The following is a 19,860-nucleotide window of genomic DNA, read 5'->3' as shown; positions in this document are numbered from 1 at the left end:
GCCCCCCAAATTGGCTGCTCCATTTTCCACACCCACCCGCGATGAGTGAGAGTTCCCGTTGCTCTACAGCCCTGCCGGCATTCGGTGCTGTCAGGGCCTTGGATTTTGGCCATTCTGATGGGTGTGAGATGGCGTCTCCCGGTTATAACTTGCAATTCCCTACTGACATATGCTACGGAGTCTTCTCATGTGCTATTTGCTACTTGCATATGTTCTTTTGGGGGGTGTCTGGGAACATCTTTGGCCTATTTTTTAATTGGGCTGTCCATTTTATTTTTGAGATAATATTTTGGAGAATAGCCTTTATCAGATGTCTTTTGCAAATATTTTCTCCCAGTTTGTGGCTTGCCTTCTCATGATCTTGAGATTGTCTTTCACAGGAAGTTGTTTAATTTAATGAAGTCTAGCTTATCATTTATTTATTTCATGGAGCATGCCTATGGTGTTGAAACTAAGTCATCACCATACCCAAGGTCATCTCGGTTTTCTCCCGTGTTATGTTCTAGGAATTGTATAGTTTTGTTTCGCATGTAAATACATGATCCATTTTGAGGTTTATGTTTTTTTCTTTTTGTGTGTGTGTTTTTTTTGTTTTTACCCAAGGTCATCTCGGTTTTCTCCCGTGTTATGTTCCAGGAATTGTATAGTTTTGTTTCGCATGTAAATACATGGTCCATTTGAGGTTTGTGTCTTTTTCTTTTTTTGTGTTTTTTTTGTTTTTTTGTTTTTTTGCAGAGTATAAGGTCTGTCAATATTCAGTTGTTCCTGCACTATTTGTTGAAAAGACTATCTGTTCTCCATCAAATCCTCTTTTGTCTTTTGTCAGGGATCAGCTGGCCAGATCATGTGGGTCTGTTTCTGGCTATTTCATTCCATTTATCTAATTGCCTGTTCTTTTACTGACATGACCTGCCTTGATCACGGTAGCTCAATAGCCTGGCACCACCTCAGGCAGCATCCATTCCCGCCCTGACTCGGTTCTTCTCCTTTGATGGCGTGTTGTATTCTGGGTTTTCTCTCTCTCTCCCTATAAACTTTAGAATCAGTGGATCCACATCCACAAAACAAGGTGCTGGGATTTCCACTGGAGTTGTTTAGATCAAGTTGACATCCTGACAATATTGCGTCTTCTCCATGAACATGGGATATCTCCCCACTTATTCAGGTCTTTGGTTCCTTCATCAGAGTTGTGAGTTTCCTCACATAGATCCTGTAAATATTTTACCAGGTTTATATTTAAGTTTTTCATTTATGGGGTGCTAATGCAAATGGTATTGTTTTTTATTTCAAATTCCACTTGTTCATTGCTGATAATATAAGAAAGCAACTGACTTTTGTATATTAGCTTTGTATCCTGCACTCTTAATAGTTACAGGAGTGATTTTGTCAATTCTTTCAGATTTTCTATGTAGACAATCAGGTCATCTGTGAACAAAGTGTTAGATGTTCTTCTCAGTCTGTGATGTCTCTGTTACAAATACGTTGATGGTTCTTTCAGATTGACTGTAAGTGCTCTCAGTGTTTGTCTAAAATTATCTTCATTTTCCTCATATTTTTACTGGGTATGTTGGGTACAGAATTCTAAGTCAACAGGTGTTTCGCAGTATTTGATATTACATCACCATTTTTCTTCTATTATTCCTGGTAGGGGTCATTCAAATTATTTTCCCATTCCAGTTAATCCCGTCTCTCTATTTGACTTTTAGATCTTCTCTTTCCTTGGTGTTTTATTTCCTTTATGAAGTGAGCTTCCTGTGCTTGAACTTGACCACGACCAACTGCAGGCTTCTCATTGGCCTTGCCTGGGAGTGTGCACTCTGGAGTCAGAGAAGCTCTCCCCAGCCAGTCCCTGAGAAATCTGTCTCTCCTCTCGGTTCTCTGTTCTCACACAAGGGTTTCAGATACAAGGGTTTCCGATCAGTTATATGATCACCATCTCATTCTAAACTCCTGTTCTCTTAAAACTATGTTTTACACTTCAACCCGTATCACATTATGGGTCATTGCCTCACCTCTATATTCCAGTTCACTAATTCTCTCCTTGGCATCACCTAATTTGTTGTTTTACTCCATCCACTGGGGATTCTTAAAAATTCCAATAGCTAAAATTATGTTCTATTCAATAGCTACCTTTTCCTATGGTGTCTGTGTTAGTTATTTTTTTATTATGCTTTAATTAACATAAAACACATTTGTTGCATATTCTGTTTCAAAATGCCATTTTACTTCCTCAAGTTGGGGGGGGGGACTTATCTTCTGGTTTATGGTATATGGTCACCTCCACGCAGGAGGAATATTCAGCACTGGTTACGTGTACCCTCGCAGCAGGGTTTGGCTCTGGGGCATCGATGCCACGCACCCGAGATCCCTCTGGGAGTTTTCGCGAGTGCCGCTCTGCCTGAAGCATCAGACGCTCCCCAGGTGGGTCCAATGCTTACACTCACTTCTCATTCTGGATCGCACAGGTACTGCAGGTTTAGATTTGTTTCACTTCCCCCCATTTCTTACATGTTTTGCCCATTTCTCAAATGTCTTTTCCTCGGTGCCCAGTGCTCGTGAAGGACACCTCCCTCCCCTCCATGCCACCTGGAGGCCACAGGACACCAGCCCTGGGCTCACCCATTCCTCCACAGAGAGTCGGCGGTGCGGTTCCTATTTTTCACTTGTCCCTGGAAACTCATTTTCCCTTTTTTATTTTTTTTGTGTGTGTTCTTTTTGGCAATTTCACCGATGATTTTTTTAAATTGATTTCAAAGAGGAAGGGAGAGGAAGAGAAAGATAGAAACATCAATGTGAGAGAAAATCATTGATCGGCTGCCTCCTGCATGCCCCCTACTGGGGATCGAGCCTGCAATGAGGGCATGTGCCCTGACTGGGAACTGAACTGTGACCTCCTGAATCATGGGTCGATGCTCAACCACTGAGCCACGCCGGCCGGGCCTCCCCTGTGATTTTAAATGTAACTAATTTAGCAGGAGGGCCCCCTACTGGGGATCGAGCCTGCAACCAGGGCATGTAGCCTGACCGGGAATCAAATCATGACCTGCTGGCACATGGGTCGATGCTGAACCACTGAGCCACGCCAGCCAGGCCTCCCCTGTGATTTTAAATGTAACGAATTTAGCTTCTCTGACTCCATTTCATATGATTTTAGGTCTGCATCTTGCTGGCTCCAGAACTGACACTGTGAAAGCCCTTCTAGCCCAGAGCTGCCTGTGTGTCCACTTATTGTAGGGGGAGAGAAACGAACGGCTCTCCTGTGGGGCCATCAGTATTGTTTGGTGCTGTTAGTCACGCACAGTCGAAAGCAATCCTGTCGTACTCTGACTATGTAGATTGGAGGCTAAGAGATTAAAGGAAACCCATTACTGTTGTCAAAGGAGCACACAGACCCTGCCCTCGCGAAAGCGGAGCACTCGGCACCGGCTTCAGCCCGAAGGGGAAGGGCTTCCGCACCGCGGGCGGACTGACGCTGAGATAATGGCTTAGAGCCTGCAAATGACAACGACTTCTGAAGTTCTCCTCCTGCTTTTACCAATGTCTCTACGTGTGGGAGCGGCCACAGCGTGGACAGGCTCAAGCCTCGGACTAATGAGAGAGCACGGTCCCCTCGTGGCAAAGCCACGTGCAAGTCCCAGCTTGGAGGGCAGAACCCTCCCAGCACAATTACAGCCAAAGGCTATGGCTGTGAGCTTGACCTTATGGTCCGAACCCGTGCGCCCAACGTGCAAGTCCCAGCTTGGAGGGCAGAGCCCTCCCAGCACAATTACAGCCAAAGGCTATGGCTGTGAGCTTGACCTTATGGTCCGAACCCGTGGGCCCAGGAGGCTGAGTGATGTGGGCTTGATGGAGTTCAGGTGCATGTAACTGAGTAGATTCGAACCCGCGAGAACATGGTGAACATCTTGACCACGCCCTTGCTTTGCCTCGTGGGATCTGACCATAAAATAAAGACCCGGCTTGCAGGCTGTGCCACCGTCTCCTCATCCAGGCACAGTGACCCACCTGGTCCGGCCGTGTTCTCTTGTCTGTTTTCTTTAATCCTTCACCGCCCTCCTCAGGTTTACCCTTGGCCGTGCTGGATGTGGTTCATCTACATCAGTGATTCCCAAAGTGGGCGCTACCGCCCCCTGGTGGGCGCTGCAGCGATCCAGGGGGGCGGTGATGGCCACAGGTGCATTTGTTTTAACTTTTTTTGTATTACCTTTCTATTCTGAGTTCAATAAATAGTTTCATAATTTCAAACTTCAATGTTTCTAATTTACACCTTTCTTTACTATATTTTACGAAAAAGGTAGAAACATTAATACATATATCTTTCTGTTTAATTGCTATTAAAATTTTAAAAAAATTAATTTCCAGGGGGCGCTGAGTAATATTTTTTCTGGAAAGGGGGCGGTAGGCCAAATAAGTTTGGGAACCACTGATCTACATCATCAGAAACACCATCAACCAAAAGTATTTTGATTGAATAAGAAATAGAAGAAAAGAAAGACAAAAGTTGAGAGAGATATACATGTACCTTAATCATATATTTTGACCCCAGCACAAAGCACCATGTGTCTCTAGACCCCTAGCTCTTGGGGGAAAAAGATTACTATCTTCATGGCAGGACACCTCCCCCATCCCATGTTCATTCCCAACGGGAAAGCCTTCTCTGGGGCACTTACTGAATGCACCACCTCAAGTTCACATCAAACACGCCCCTCCTGGAGACGTCACCTCCTGTGACGTAGACCCCATCGTGAATGACATGGAGGCATGGAGACCCCTTCTCTGTGGAGACTCCACCACCCAACGCGCTTTGCTGGCCCTAAACAGTCACGTAGTTACCTGGTCTGCCCGCTGTCCGCGCAGCGCCCTCCCTGTCGTCGTGCAGAATGACGGCCAGGCCCGCGGAGTCGGTGGGGAGCACGGAGCTGCTGAAGTCCACGCGGGTCAAGCTCTCGGGCTCCCTCGAGAAGGCCCCCGCAGTGCCCCGGGGACGGTCCCCGCCGGTGGCCATCGCGGGGCCTTCTCTCCCGGGTCTCAGCACCACGTGGACGATGCTCTGCTGGCCCAGGTCGCAGCTCTGCGGGAACAGAGAGAAACACAGACGCTAGTCTAGCGTTCACATGCTGGTGGGTGAAGTCGCCTGAGTTTCAGGACGGGTGCGAGACTAAACTCTGCTTCTGTGGGTGTCGGCTTGCAGTCATGGGGCATAAGGAGGGGACGTGGGACAGGCGTGTGAGGGGTAAGGTGGCACCCGTCCCCCGCCAGGGGCACCGCGCTCACATGTGTGCCTGTCCCACCAGACAGGGAAATGGGGGGGGGGGTGTGAATGAAACGCAACCACAAAAAACCAAAGTACTGTCCAAAGGGACATAAACTGTAGCAGACAAAGAGGTGTCCTGCATGCACGGCCTACTCAGGACAGTGAGAGGCGATGCTGCTTAAAACTGGTGACTGCAGAAGCAGCATGCCCTTAGAAGCATCACTTCATTCACTCATTCATGTTGTTATTGATTTTTAGATAGAGAGGAAGGGAGAGACAGAAACATCAATGAATCATTGATTGGCTGCCTCCTGCACGCCCCCTACTGGGAATCCAGCCCACAACCCGGGCAGGTACCCTAACCAGGAATCCAAACCGAGACCCCTTGGTTCATGGGATGATGCTCAACCCATTGAGCCACACCAGCCAGGCGGATGGCCCACTTTAAGACTGGCTTTCCTCTCCGCTTTCGGAAGCAGGGAGACCTGGTTATTATCAAGTCCAGGGCATTTTCTCTCTGGAATTTAAGATCAATGTGTTTATGGAGGACACCACATACACCCCAAACACATAGCTACCCCAAGGGGGACGCCAGGAGTCCCACCTGCTCCATCTGCTTTCACAGTAAAAGATGAGATTATTCACAAAGATGCTCTCTCTGTGGATATGGATGTGTATGAACAGGAGACGGTAAAATTTGGTGGAATTAAAATTAGAAGTCAGATTTGCTAGGGCAGAAACTAGACTACTTTCCATGAAACCATGAAACTGCAATTTCAGAATATCTACCAGACAGACACTGAGAGGCAGCTGTTCCCCCGCACCCCCCCCCCACTTCCCACAGAGCGAGGGCCTCGCTCTCCACAAACCCCAACCCCAATGTCTTCAAACTGCCTGTTGACATTCTCTCTCACTTTAGGAATGCTCAGAGAACGCCCAGGCAGAACACAATGATAGTTTTAAAGTAATAACTCCTGTCCCCACGCACCCCCAGCCTGCACCCCCACTCTGCACTGAGACTTAGGGGGTGCCGTCCCTCCGAGGCTTTGCTTACTGTCTGTCTTGTCCATCCTGGGAGGTCCTGGGGTGCTCTGGTCCTAAACACCAGGCCCACCGTTGGGTTTCTCGGACCAGAGACTGGAGAACAAGGCTGACAACCCCTGCCTGCTCCCCACCCCCACTCCGCCCCGTCCCATCAAGACTGTGTTAAGGGGCCCTACCTGGTTTGGCTCAGTGGATAGAGTGGATAGAGTGGGTCCCGGTTTCCATTCTGGTCAAAGGCACTTGCCCAGGTTGTGGGCTTGGTCCCCAGTAGGGGGCGTGCAGGAGGCAGCTGATCAATGACTCTCTCACATTGATGTTTCTATCTCTCCTTCTCCCTTCCTCTCTGAAATCAGTTAAAAAGAAAAAAAAAGGTGTGTTAAGGTTACTTAGGAACAGGGAAGTCTTGGATGTGGAAAGACAAGGTGGATGCCGGCTGAGGAGTTACGGAGCCGGAACGCAGGGAGGAAGGCTGGCGGTGAAGGTATGCCCACGGGGACAGGGAACCCCTCCCTGCTGCCTGCGGGGCAGGGTCTGGATTCACAGTAAGCAGCCAGCTCTGCCCCGAGGAGCTCAGGTGGCACCTGCCCCTTCCTTTCATCCTTCTCAAGGCCTCAGTCCCAGACCCGGTGGACACGGTCACCTCCAGCTGTCTGTCCCCTGGGTGGTGGGTACAGTCCTAAAGCGACCCACCAATGACCTGCTTATTTAACCCTTCCCGCGGAGGGTGGGAGAGGCTGCCTAGATTATGTTAATCAACTTGATGAAAGAATTGATCATCTCATCAGGCAAATCTTGGGGTAATGGTGGACCCTTAAAAGTTTCAAGAGTTCTTCCTGGTGAAAATATTGGAATCATGAGAAGGACTGTGCAGGAAAGTGTGGACGGAAGGGGCCACATGCTGACCTGACAAGCTCAGGGAGGCCTGCATGGCGGTCTTGCAAACTCAGAGACCTAAAGTCACCACAAAGGATGGCCTGAAATTAAAGTTTAACTAAAAGCAGTTATGGTGGGCAGTTACGTCCTAGGCTGGTATCTTCACTGACAAGGTCAACCTTTACCGTATTAACTGAGCCTGTCTTTCTGCATCTATGATAACATACCCTTGAAATGTCTGGGAACTTTTTGTAACTTCCCTTTTTCTGGAGCCCTTGGGGCAGAACCTAATGTTAATTGTTCCTGTGCCCACCTAAGTATGTGTCTATCATTTTACTTTATATCCAACCCCAGGGGTTCCGTCCCCCACCCCCCTTTGCTTTCTCCCGCCTCTCTAGCCTGTCACCAATGGATTTCATGTCACCCACCTACCTCCCTTTCCTTTGATTGCAATGTATATAGATGTACCCCGCCGCTCTCCGGAGCATTATCTCAATTCCTTGAGGTTCTGCTTCCCGGCATATGTAGACAATTTCGCTCAAATAAACTCACAAAAATTCTTTACAGGTTTCAATGGTTAGCAAAAGAGATCTCCGGGCAGGGGGCCTGGGGGGCGGGGAGCAGCTGAGAGCCCCAGGGGCCTAGCAACAACCATCCATTGCAGGGTGGGACCTCGCCCCCAGGGTGACCTTCCTTCCAGCACACAGCTGGGCAGGAGGTTTGAACCCCTGACCTTTCCTCCCTAGAGGTAACATCTCGGCCTCAGTTGTATTCCAGCTCCAGGCCCAGAGAAGCAACAGAACCAGCCGAGCAACCCCACCGCTGATGCTGACGTCAGGACCAGCTGCAGGGAATAATGACCCCCTGCCCTGCCCTGGTGCCGCCAATCAATCAGGGGGGCCCCAACCCTGAGAGGACCACCTGGAAAAGCTGCTGCATATTCTACTGGGATCTTCCCCGGGACCTCCCCTAACCTCTTCCCCTTAGACCAGCGGTTCTCAACCTTGGCTGCACATTAGAATCACCTGGGAATCTTTAAAATCCTGATTTCTGGGCCTCGGGAGCAGGCCTGAGCCTCCCCCCCGCCCCCCAGGCACATGACCATTAGCTCCTGGCCTCCCAAGCTCCAGGCCTTCCTCTCCCTCCACCCTCCTTCCCTCCGCCCAGTCCCTCTAGGAACCGCTTCTTCTGCCTGAGATTTCCCAGTAACGTCCTCACAGTGTGGGCCTTGGCTCTGACTTCCTTCCCAGACGGAACCCAAGTACGGAGGGTGCTGGGCCCAGGTTTGCCCGGACCCCGTGGGTCAGACACCCGGTGCCATGCCACCGCCCACAAAAAACCAGCGCAAGGACCACCCTCCCTACGCCAGGTGGTCGGCCAACCCAGGATGTCCCCAGGGTGCCGCCCTCCCAGGCCCCGAGGCTGGAGGAAGAGGCCGCGGTCGGCTGCATCGGGCACTAAGGGGACTTACGGGGAGGAGCGTCTCGGGCTGTGGACGTGCACGTGCTCCCAGCAGAGGCAGGAGTAGAGGGTCTGTTCTGCAGACAGGGAGACGCCATGAGCCCACCTGGGCTGGGCCCGGCGGGACAGCCCCTGGGGCCCAGGGAGGGGCCGCAGGCCCTGAGGGGAGCAGGCAGGTGTGTCTGCTCAGCCCCATCCAGCTGGCTCAGCGCAGCAGCTGCCCCCTCGGGGCGTCTCCCTCCTCCTCCCCTGCCACGTGGACCAGCTCCCTCTCCTGGCCTCCTGCCTGGGGCACTGGTTGGTGGGTCCTCCGCAGGGCCCCTCAGCCCCCCACCTGACTCCCCACTTCTGTCACAGCGCTGCCCTCCCCGCCTTACCCAGGGCCACGCCCCCTCGGATGGCCACCTGTGTTTGACTGGGACTCCTCCCTGCTGCCACGTGCAGCCCAGTGCCCAGTGCCCAGTGATGGGAGTCCCCCTCCAGTGTTCAGTTCTTCCCGCCCCACTGTCCCTCCCCCGGCCCGTGTGCAAGAATCTCCCACCTCTGCCATCTCACCTGACGGCCCACATGTACAAGCACCGCCCACATGTACAAGCTCCGCCCACGTGTACAGGAACCGCCCACGTAAACAGGAACCGCCCACGTAAACAGGAACCGCCCACATGCACAAGCTCCGCCCACGTGTACAGGAACCACCCATGTGCACAAGCACCGCCCCCACACACAAGCACCGCCCACGTAAACAGGAACCGCCCACGTGTACAGGAACCGCCCACGTGCACAAGCTCCGCCCACACGTACAAGAACACATGGCGCTGCAGAACCTCGCAAATGCCTCGCATCACCTGCTGCACGGCCGCCCTTCCTGACCAGCGGCCTCCGTCTCTTTCCTCGCCCTCACGTGCACGCGGACCACAGGGTTCTCCGCAAGCGTGTGCTTTCTCTCCCGCCTGCCCTTGGCTAGGTCAGCACATGTGACTGAACCGGGGCCTTAAAGTGAACTTGCGCCACTGCCCGCCTTCCAAAGAGCACTGGGCGCGGCTGGTGTGGTTCAGTGGTTGGGCAACGGCCCATAAGCCAGGAGGTCCTGGTCAGGGCACATGCCCGGCTTGGCCTCCCCTGGGGGGCATGCAGGATGATGTTCCTCTCTCATCATTGATGTCTCTATCTCTCTCTCCCTCTCCCTCTAAAAACCCCTGCCTCTCTCTTTAAAAATCAATAAAAAAACATTTAAAAAAGAGCAGCCCAGCTGGTCTCCGCCTCCTCAGCCTGGGCCTGGCCCTGCGCACAGGACAGCCCTGAGCCCAGACACCGGTGGACGCGTGCAGCTGTGCCCACAGCTGGCGGCAGGGGGGCCACACCCCCTGGGGAGACGTGGGTGGACGGACGCAGGCTCCGAGGTGCTATGGTTGTTGGTTCAGCAGTGATAGCGGACAGCACTCCGCTTCCCACTCCAGCTGGACCAGCATTCAGGCCATCGTGGTTTCTCGGCACGTCAGCGTTCAGCAGCCCTGTACCCGGCCGGCCTTCAGCCCAAGTCCCCCCAACAGCTGGTGCCAGGCTGGGGGCGCGCACGTGGGCCGGGCAATAGGCTTGGAGACACGGCTGGGAATGCCATCCGCACAGCCGGGTTCCCTTCGAGGGGGCTCGGGAGTTCCGTCAGACAAGGTTCCTCTCTCTGCTCAGGGCTGAGGGGCCTGAGAGTCTCCAGATAAAAGGGGAGCCTCTCTCGTCGGGTCCCGCCCCTCTGCCTGCCAGGCCTCCGCCCAGTCAGAGCCTGGGCTTCTGATGCTCCGACTCCACTGAGGAAGCCCTGAGAGCAGCGACAGGGTCACACTCTCTTTATTCACCACCGTCTCACAGCCCTTTGAGCCTCGGAGAGGCAGAGAATATGTCATAGACACAGGAGTTGAAAAGGTGAGTGACTAAGGGGAAATGAGAACAAATGAATGAACAAATAGAGACAGTCCTAAGCTCAATACCTAAAGTGCTCCATGGGGAACCAGAGGGCTGTGGAAGAGAGAATGTGGAATTTAAAGCCAAAGAAATGTAATTTACGAGCTGTACGGTCTTGGGGAAATTACTCTTTTTCTCTAAGCTTCATTTTCTACATGTCATCTTCTATCTGTATAAAAGCCTAAGCGACCAGCCAACTGGTAGCTATGACGTGCATTGACCACCAGGGGGCAGACGCTCAACGCAGGAGCTGCTCAGACCCGAGAACCGCCCTCTTGCAATCTGGGACCCCTCAGGGGATGTCGGAGACCCCGTTTTGGCCCCATCCCTGCAGTCCAGGCTGAGGGACCCGTGCACAGGGCCTCTAGTAGGTAATAATAAGATCAACTTTGAAGATCTAAGGAAATATACAGAGTGCAGAGCCTGGGGAACAGTGGAGACTCAGTGCGGGTTGTTGGTGTTGTCACGGTCACTTAGGGGACCTGAAAACCACCGAGGACCTGTCCCTCTCTCGTCCATCAACGCAGCCTCCGGGTCCTAGCTGGCTACTCCCCTCACACCATCTCCTTTGGAAAATGAGCAAAGAAGGTGGAATAAGCAGACACTCTAGAGCAGCGGTTCTCAACCTGTGGGTCGCGACCCCTTTGGGGGTCAAACGACCCTTTCACAGGGGTCGCCTAAGACCATCGGAAAACACATATATAATTACATATTGTTTTTGTGATTAATCACTGTGCTTTAATTATGTTCAATTTGTAACAATGAAATTGGGGGTCACCACAACATGAGGCACTGTATTAAAGGGTCGCGGCATTAGGAAGGTTGAGAACCACTGCTCTAGAGTGACAATTATCCTGGTAACTTCCCGGCTTCCTGTGAACTAAAAAATAACACAAGAACTAGCAGGTTCTCGGGGCTGCTAACAGGCACAGATGGAAGAAACCCAAAACCTAGGACTGGCCATCAAATCCAGATGTTCCCGATGCTCAGAGAAGAGCTGCCACAGGCTGACAGTCTAACCACTGAGCTAACTGGCCAGGGCTGGGGACCTGTTCTCACACACACTCCCCAAGGCGGCTGGACGACCGATGACCTGGGAAGGGCAGGCCCAGCCCGGCGGCCGAGTCTGAGCGGAGGGAACACTGCGGAGGGTTTTGGTAACTCACCACAGGGACATGTAACCGGCTCTGTGGCCCACGTTTCAGTCTCTGAGCCCATTGCCCTTTCAGACACCCGCTCGGCTCTCCCCCCCGATTCATGACCAACGAGACCGCTAACCAGAGCCTTTTGGTTTATAAGCATCCAGATCAGCCCATGGTCACCGGTTCAACCCCTGCCCAGTTCTGTGTGCCTTAAATTATGCTGTGATCTCCAGTGTCCTCAATGGGGTTCGTCATTTTAGTTCCAAGTCGTCAACTCCCATCTCATCAGACAAAATGCCCCCCCCCCACCCGCCCCCGATCCCACTGGCCTGTGGTGTCACTCCCCATGGTGCCCCAGCCCCACATCTCCAGGCCTGCGAGGCTCTGAGCTTCATCTGAAGTTTTAATAGCAGACAATGTTTTCCTTAGAAAAGCAACAATGATTCGTCAAGAATTATCAGATGAAAGATTTCCCAATTTAATAGTCAATGATGTTATCAGATTTTAAAAATGATTTCAACATTAAGGCACTCTCGCTTAGATAAGGTTAAAGAAACACTTTTTAAAGCAACTGAAATTGCTTTTTCTTTTGCTACTAAAAATCCAGAGTGCATATTACTTGCTTCTTCTGAAAATAACTTCCAACAAGCAGATGTTTTGTAAGCCCGCCGGAGCTTTTAATAGTGTACTTTGTATGTCAAAGGACGAAATGGCAATATTTAGGGAGTTGTGGGAGGGTATTTTTAAATGTAATGGCTAAGAAGTGCTTTGCATGGTGACTGCTCACAATGCAATTGCGTGACGAGAGACAGCTGGGCGCAGACATGCTCAGGTGCGTGCGAGGAGCCAGAAAGGAACTTGCCCACCCTTTCCTCGTGCCCTCCGCTCCCCTCCTGTGTGCAGTGAGCTCCAAATGCCAGTTGATAGTAATTGGATGAGAAGAACATGTTCCTTCCACTGATCTTTCATTTAAAAAAATGACTTTTAAAAGATGACACTTGGTGATTTATGCTCTAACTTCATTGCACATTTCTTATGCCTCTTTCATTATCAGCAGAGATACTATGCTACACGGAGAGAGTGCAAGACCCTTCCCTGGTGGCCAAGTTCAAGCAATACGATGGCTGTGAAAGGTCCTCTAGCTGCACACTGATTAGCCCGCGGGGGTCTGAGCCCTGTCCCCTCGTTTTAGATGGTAAGTGTGTGCTGCTTTAGGCCACGCGTATGCTGCTTCCGGCCACCGCATTTGTGGTCCTTTGTTACAACAGCCCCAGGGAAGAGTCTCAGAGGGAGGGCTTCTGGGCGGAGGCGGCAGGAGGAGCAGAACCAGGCTGAGAGGATGTGGAGCTGGGGGAAGACAGGCCTTCCTCCATCACTGCTGGGAGCAGGAGGCCTCGAGGCCCAGGCTGAGGCAGACGCCGGGGGGGGGAGGGCTGCCAGTCCCTAAGCCAATACCCTCACGGATTTTTCTCAACGTTTCTTTACGAGACTTTCAGCTCCGTGAGGGCGGGGTGAGAGACCTGTGGGTGCAGCCCCTACAGATCTGAGCATCTCTGTCCGTCTGGTCAGGGGACGTGCCCCTGGGCTGTCCAGGGCCAGTCATACCTGCCCTCCAGGGTGAGTGCTAACCCCTCCCTTCAGCTACCGAAGATCTTCCGTCTGAAAGGCACGCCACCTGGTCACTTCCTCACGGCGCAGAGTAGGTGTGCAATAAGTACATTTTCTTTTTTACTATTGGTGCAGCGACCATCTCTATCAGCGGTTCTCAACCTGTGGGTCGCGACCCCTTTGGCGGTCGAACGACCCTTTCACAGGGGTCGCCTAAGACCATCCTGCATATCAGATATTTACATTACGATTCATAACAGTAGCAACATTACAGTTATGAAGTAGCAACGAAAATAATTTTATGGTTGGGTCACAACATGAGGAACTGTATTTAAAGGGCCAGAAGGTTGAGAACCACTGCCCTAGTGTCTTACTATTCTATACTATTCTACAACACCACCATATAACTTTTATTTTTGAGATATCATTGACATATAATATTAGTTTCAGGTGTACAACATAAAGATTATACATATGATCTCCACAATAAGCCCATCACCACACATAGTTTTAATTTTTTCTTGTAACACCTCCCTTAAAATTGACTGTTGAGAAATTCTTACAAGTGGTTAAAGACACAGTATAGAGTGGTTCTCAACCTCTGGCCCTTTAAATACAGTTCCTCATGTTGTGACCCAACCATAAAATTATTTTCGTTGCTACTTCATAACTGTAATGTTGCTACTGTTATGAATCGTAATGTAAATATCTGATATGCAGGATGATCTTAGGCGACCCCTGTGAAAGGGTCGTTCGACCGCCAAAGAGGTCGCAACCCACAGGTTGAGAACCGCTGATAGAGATGGTCGCTGCACCAATAGTAAAAAAGAAAAAAAGAAACAATCGAAATATTCACCCATAGTGGGCTGGCCTTCAGACATTCATTCAGCGTCTGTTATAATTCCAGAAGTGCTCATTCATCTTTAAGTAAAAACAGCAAGTTGCAAAAAAGGATATATTATTAGCCCATTTAGCTATACGTTGTATATAATTTTGCATATGCAGTAAAATTTTGCACTCCTTTCTCTTGGTTAACAATTATTCTACAGGCCTGCTATCTGCCTCAAGAGCTCGCTTTAGCTCCTAACATCAGGAAATGTTTAAAACATGTTCGGATTATGTATAAATGAAACCGATTAGAGGTGACATAGCTTTGACATGAATGTATATCTTCAAACCAAGTAGATCCCTGACTTTCACTAGGTATGCTTCTCAAGATGTAAACAAAAATCACATAGCAATACTACTTGGTTTTCTTATGTCACTGACCGGTATTACACACATCTAGCAGAATGAGTGCTGTTTTCAGAAAGGAAAAAAAAAAGTTACTGAGTACACACACCCAATTGTGATTACCTCTGAAGAAAGGGATTGGGTTGTAAGAGGGAGGCATTTGAAGTTTTTTCTGTATGTGCTTCTGAAATGTAATACTGTACAGGCATTTGTTTCTTTGATCACCCTGAAAGGACATCTAGGAAAATATTTGCAAGTAAAATATCCATTTAATCCCTAATCCTCTTTCCTTTTTTAACAGGAAAGATGCCAAGAGAAAGTGCTGTGCTTACTATTCTCTCCCAGCTTCCTGCTGGCGGTGTGCCCACAATCTCCTCAGGGTTTGGGAGGGTGAGGGAGCTCTCTAGGGACTGCTGCGCACTAGCCAATGGGACTCATGACCCCCGCGTTCCAGTTAAAGTGAGTGATGCAAAGGGGACGCTTCCTTTCTGCTGAGGCTGGGAACCACAGGACGCAGGCTGAGGGCAGGTGTGACCATACTCATTTGCTGGCTGATTGTTGAACCCGCGCCGTTCATAACTTTTTCTGCTGGTCGGTTTAACTTCCTTGTTTTCGGTTATTTTTACAGCTGTCAGCCTTGACCTCCACGCTTCCTTCCTCAGAAATCGATCGCCCCCTGTGCACTTGTCAGGAGTTTGTCTTCTTCATATTGTGAACACTTCACTGACACATTGAACCCATTTTCACTCAATATTAGTCCCGTGGACATTATACATAAATGCTGACTCCAGCGAAATTTATCATTTAGGATTATCATAACTCTAAGCAAAGGCCTCAAACTTCTAATCCATTTCTCCTAGAAACAAAACACTAGATCCCCCCTGAAAGTGAGAAGAGACTTTTAATAAGCTGACTGTGTGGTTTGAATGGTTGCTATGACAACACCCAGCTCCTTGAGAAAGACCAGGACAAGGCATCATTAGGAAATCCAGTTCTTTGTGGCAGTGAAATTTTTTTCCCAAATATCTAGCCAAGTAACTGGCTTTTAAACTGATCAAGCGTTGTATCTACATTCTCTCAAACTTTGCAACAGCTCTGTGAAATAAACACTCCCGATGAGACAACTCAAGTTCAAAGAGATGGATGTCTTTCCTGAAAATAAATGACTATTTGAAACCAGGGTTTTCTTGTCCTACAACCACGTTTGACTATTATCCTTTCCTGAATAAATGGAGAATGAGAATTACAGTGGAGACATCTACTGTTAACACACGCAAACCTTGCTTCACTCTGGCACCAAAGCGACGGTAAAGGTAGCACTTAGGTGCATCAGGATGACATCATGCCCAGCCGGTGTGGTTCAGTGGTTGAGCATCAACCTATGAACCAGGAGGTCACAGTTTGATTCCCACTCAGGGCACATGCTCGGGTTGTGGGCTCCATCCCTAGTGCGGGGCATGCACGAGGCAGCTGATCAATGATTCTCTCTCATCATTGATGTCTCTCTCTCTCTCTCCCTCTCCCTTCCTCTCTGAAGTCAATAAGAATACATTTTTTTAAAAAAGATGACATCGCTCTAGTTGTCTTAGAAGGTTGTTTTATCCAATGGTGCAGGTGTCTGAAACTCTGAGAAATGATGACAGAACATATATGAGACACAAAGCATGTTGTAAAGCCTGTCAGACTAGCCGGGAGATGGAGACGCCCATAAACTTGAAGGGGGACAGCCCAGCTCTTATGGACAGAAAGGCATCGTCTCCCCAGCTACAAATCACACACGCAGCTGAGATGCCTCTGAGAAAAAGGCATTGTTTTTGCTAATGGTGTCCACTCATGAACATGATGATAAACGCGGTGGTTTCCTGGTCGGTCACAATTAGGTGGGAGATTTGCTTAGTAAAGATTCTGAATGCGAGCACAAGGGAAGGTTGGAAGGCACAGGTCCCTGAGCACAGAAGAAGCAGCCACGCTTTGTTGTTTGTGTAACTTTCGCCCCAGGCCCTTGAAGCTCATGTCAGGGGCACTGTGGAAATCAAAGGCTTTCACTCCCAAGGCCGAGGAGATGGAGAGAGAAGGGTTTGCTGTCCTCAGGGCTATAGAGCCAGGACATTAGGTGGGGCCACCGGGACGTTTTCCAAAGCCTTAGTTCGGCAGGGCTGCTGTGACAAGCACCTTGAGCCTGTGGTTTACACAGCAGAAGTCCCTTGGGTCCCAATTCTGGAGGCGGAGCCTGAGGTCAAGGAGTGGGCGGGGCCTGAGATCAAGGTGTGGGCAGTGCCTGCCCCTGCTGAGCTGAGGCTGGATCTGCTCAGGGCTCTCTGCACAGGGACTTCCTGCCCTGTCTTGACATCAGGTTCTTTCTGTATCGTCTGTCTCTGTGTCCATTTCCCACTTTTACAAGAACACTGGTCCTGGTGGATCGGGGCCCACCCTCCTGACCTCATTCTAACGTGATCACCTCTATAAAGACTCTGCCACTCACAAGGTCACATTCTGAGGTACTGGGGTCATCACTTCAGCATATCTTGTTGGGGACACAATTTAACCCATTGCACCCGGAACAGAGGGAAGAGGGAAGCACCCTGGAGCCAGGCACTCCACCTGGAGGGCAGGGAAACGGAGAAGCAGGGATCTGAGTGCGACTGTGCAGTATTTAAATCCTTCCATTGAAACAATGAGCTGCTGGGAGGGAAGATTATGATTCTTTTCCTTTCTGAGAGGGCAGATTAGAGCATGTGAGCAAGTTGAAAAATGGAGGTTTCATGTCGGATGGCTGAGTTGTGATATGTAAATATTTTTATTAGTGGCAGATGTCCCAACAAGATTCTGGCATTCAGAGGGAGAATCTAAGACCCACCCTTTGTCCTCAAATCCAAACCAATGGGCTCTCACTGTCTCCCATCAGACACCCAGATCCAACCTCATAGACAATCAGCACCCACCCCACAGACACCCAGATCCACCCACAGACACCAAGAACCACCCCACAGACACCCAGCTCCACCCCACAGACACCAAGATCCACCCCATAGACACCCAGATCCACCCACAGACACCCAGATCCACCCCACAGACACCCAGATCCACTCAGACACCCAGATCCACCCACAGACACCCAGATCCACCCACAGACACCCATCCACCCCACAGACACCCAGGTCCACCCCACAGACACCCAGGTCCACCCCACAGAACCCAGGTCCACCCAGAGACACCCAGGTCCACCCCACAGACACCCAGGTTCACCCACAGAAACCCAGATCCACCCTCAGACAATCAGCAGCCAGATCCACCCCACAGATAGACAGCAAAACAGCCAAGCATTTGCTGAGATGGAAGCACAGAAAACAGGAGTTTGAGATTCAAAGGGTGGAAAGAAACATGTGTTATCACCACAAATTATGTTATAAAGTGAGCCAAGGCAGCCACCGGGACATCTGGAAACTAAAATGGAGTTGAAGGCAATCCCCAGCCAATTTATCAGCAGCTTCTCTCTGCCGCGGGCAGGACGGTCTGCAAAAGAGACTCACAGCGAACAACGTTTTGTCCCCAACCCTTACAAACCAGCTCTGCCAGGCCGGGTGCGAGCAGAACTTGACAGGGGAGGGGTGCGGACAGGGCGCAGCAGGAATTGTGATGCTCTTCAACCTTACCATTCATTTTTAAAAATATATGTTTTTATTGATTTCAGAGAGGAAAGGAGAGAGATAGACACATCAATGATAGAAAGACTCATTGATCAGCTATCTCCTGCACACCCCACACTGGGGATCGAGCCTGCAACCAGGCATGCGCACTGACTGGAAATTGAACCGTGACCTCCTGGTTCATAGGTTGACGCTCAACCATTGAGCCACACTGGCCGGGCCAACCTTACCATTTCGATGCCCACCATTCCCAGCCCATCCCTCTGACCGTCTGGCACAGGGTGCTAGGGAGTCACTAGGAAGTGAGCAGGCCCTGCCCTTGCCTATGCACTTGATCTCCTGCTGCACTTGATCTCCTGCTTGAAAGGCAGGTGAGGGGGCTGTGAGTCAGAGATAAAGGCGCCTTTGAAAGCAGAAGGACGCCTGGGGAGATAAAAGGCCAGCTTGGGAGAGCCTTTCCCTTCCACAGGAAGGAGCCTGCCTTTCATGTCTCCCCAAGGCTCTGAGAGGAAGGCATCCCCACCTCCCGAGGCACATCCTCCCGGAGAGAAGAGGAAACGGCGGGCGGCCATTGGGCTTGGAAAGGAAATTTAAAAATGGAAGAGAAACAAGATGTTCCGATACTGAGCAAACCTGGTGAATCATTTCATAACAAGTGAGCGGCCACTTTCAGACAAAATTCACTGTGTCATCCTAGTATGTTTCCATTTTTTGTTTGTTTCCATTTTTCAACCGGCCCATCTCTCAAAGGCATTCAACTACCTGCTCTGCCTAGTGCTTTTGCACATCAGCGCTCCAAAGTCATCTGTCACGGAGAAAAGAAACACCGCACTTCTCTCTCGCTTATTATAAATTTAGGGACAGCTAGGTGAAGCCCTGCTATGCATTCTTTTCTCAGGTAAAAACAAAAATGGAACACAATCTGCATCAATGTGTTTGTGCACGAAGTCGGGATGTTCACTGGAGCTGCGTTTATTCGAGGCAAAGCTCGCGGGCTCCTGGAAGGAGAGGCGCGGTACTTCCCACCCGCCTCGTGTTGACTAACATCCCCGTTCGCGTTCCGTTCTCTGCTAGTCCGCTGTGTATAATACAGACATCTTCCAACAAAACACCCCGAGCGGGCCTGCGAGGGCGAGGGAACCAGCAGCAGGCGGCCCTGAGTCACAGCCGTTGCCTCTGGATGCCACGATGGTGGAGACAAGCACAGCGACTGTCATAACTGGAACGCGGCCGAGGACAGGGACGCCCACTACACCGTGCGCGCCGGCCTCTTAAAGAAACTCCTTCTCAGCACCTTGTTTCCCTCCTTTTGGAAACACCTCCGGTTCTCCCCAGCCCCTCCGCACCCTCCACAGACCGGCCGCGCTGTCACATTCCGGGAGGCCACCCGAGGGGGAGGTTCGACAGTCACGCATTTCCCTGCTCGGCGCCAGCGAATATTTTTAGAGCCAATCTGATCTCCAGGGAGACGACCAGGCAGCAAGCCCATCCGCTCTCCTGGCGGAGCTGGGAGGATGCCATCAGCCTCCTCCTGGCGTTCCTGCCTGAGGCCTAACGGATTGACGCCTGTAACCCTCTCACCTGGATGTGCTCCACGCGCATCTCCAATAGGAGCCGGCACCGGCCACGCCCAGGCCTCACC

The 19,860-nt window shown here is 50.7% G+C and overlaps 1 protein-coding gene across 1 annotated transcript in view; it reads right to left on the bottom strand.

The window, feature by feature from the left end:
* The window catches only part of PARK2 (parkin RBR E3 ubiquitin protein ligase), a 445,454-nt gene that overhangs the window by 320,519 nt on the left and 105,075 nt on the right, over positions 1–19,860 (bottom strand). The window contains exon 3 of the mRNA XM_014539771.1: positions 4,834–5,071. Coding sequence (XP_014395257.1) covers positions 4,834–5,071 — 238 coding nt within the window. The remainder of the gene's footprint in view (positions 1–4,833; positions 5,072–19,860) is intronic.

This window comes from Myotis brandtii, unplaced genomic scaffold (assembly GCF_000412655.1).
Source record: "Myotis brandtii unplaced genomic scaffold, ASM41265v1 scaffold229, whole genome shotgun sequence".
Classification (NCBI taxonomy): domain Eukaryota; kingdom Metazoa; phylum Chordata; class Mammalia; order Chiroptera; family Vespertilionidae; genus Myotis; species Myotis brandtii.
This window is presented reverse-complemented; position numbering and strand designations above follow the sequence as displayed.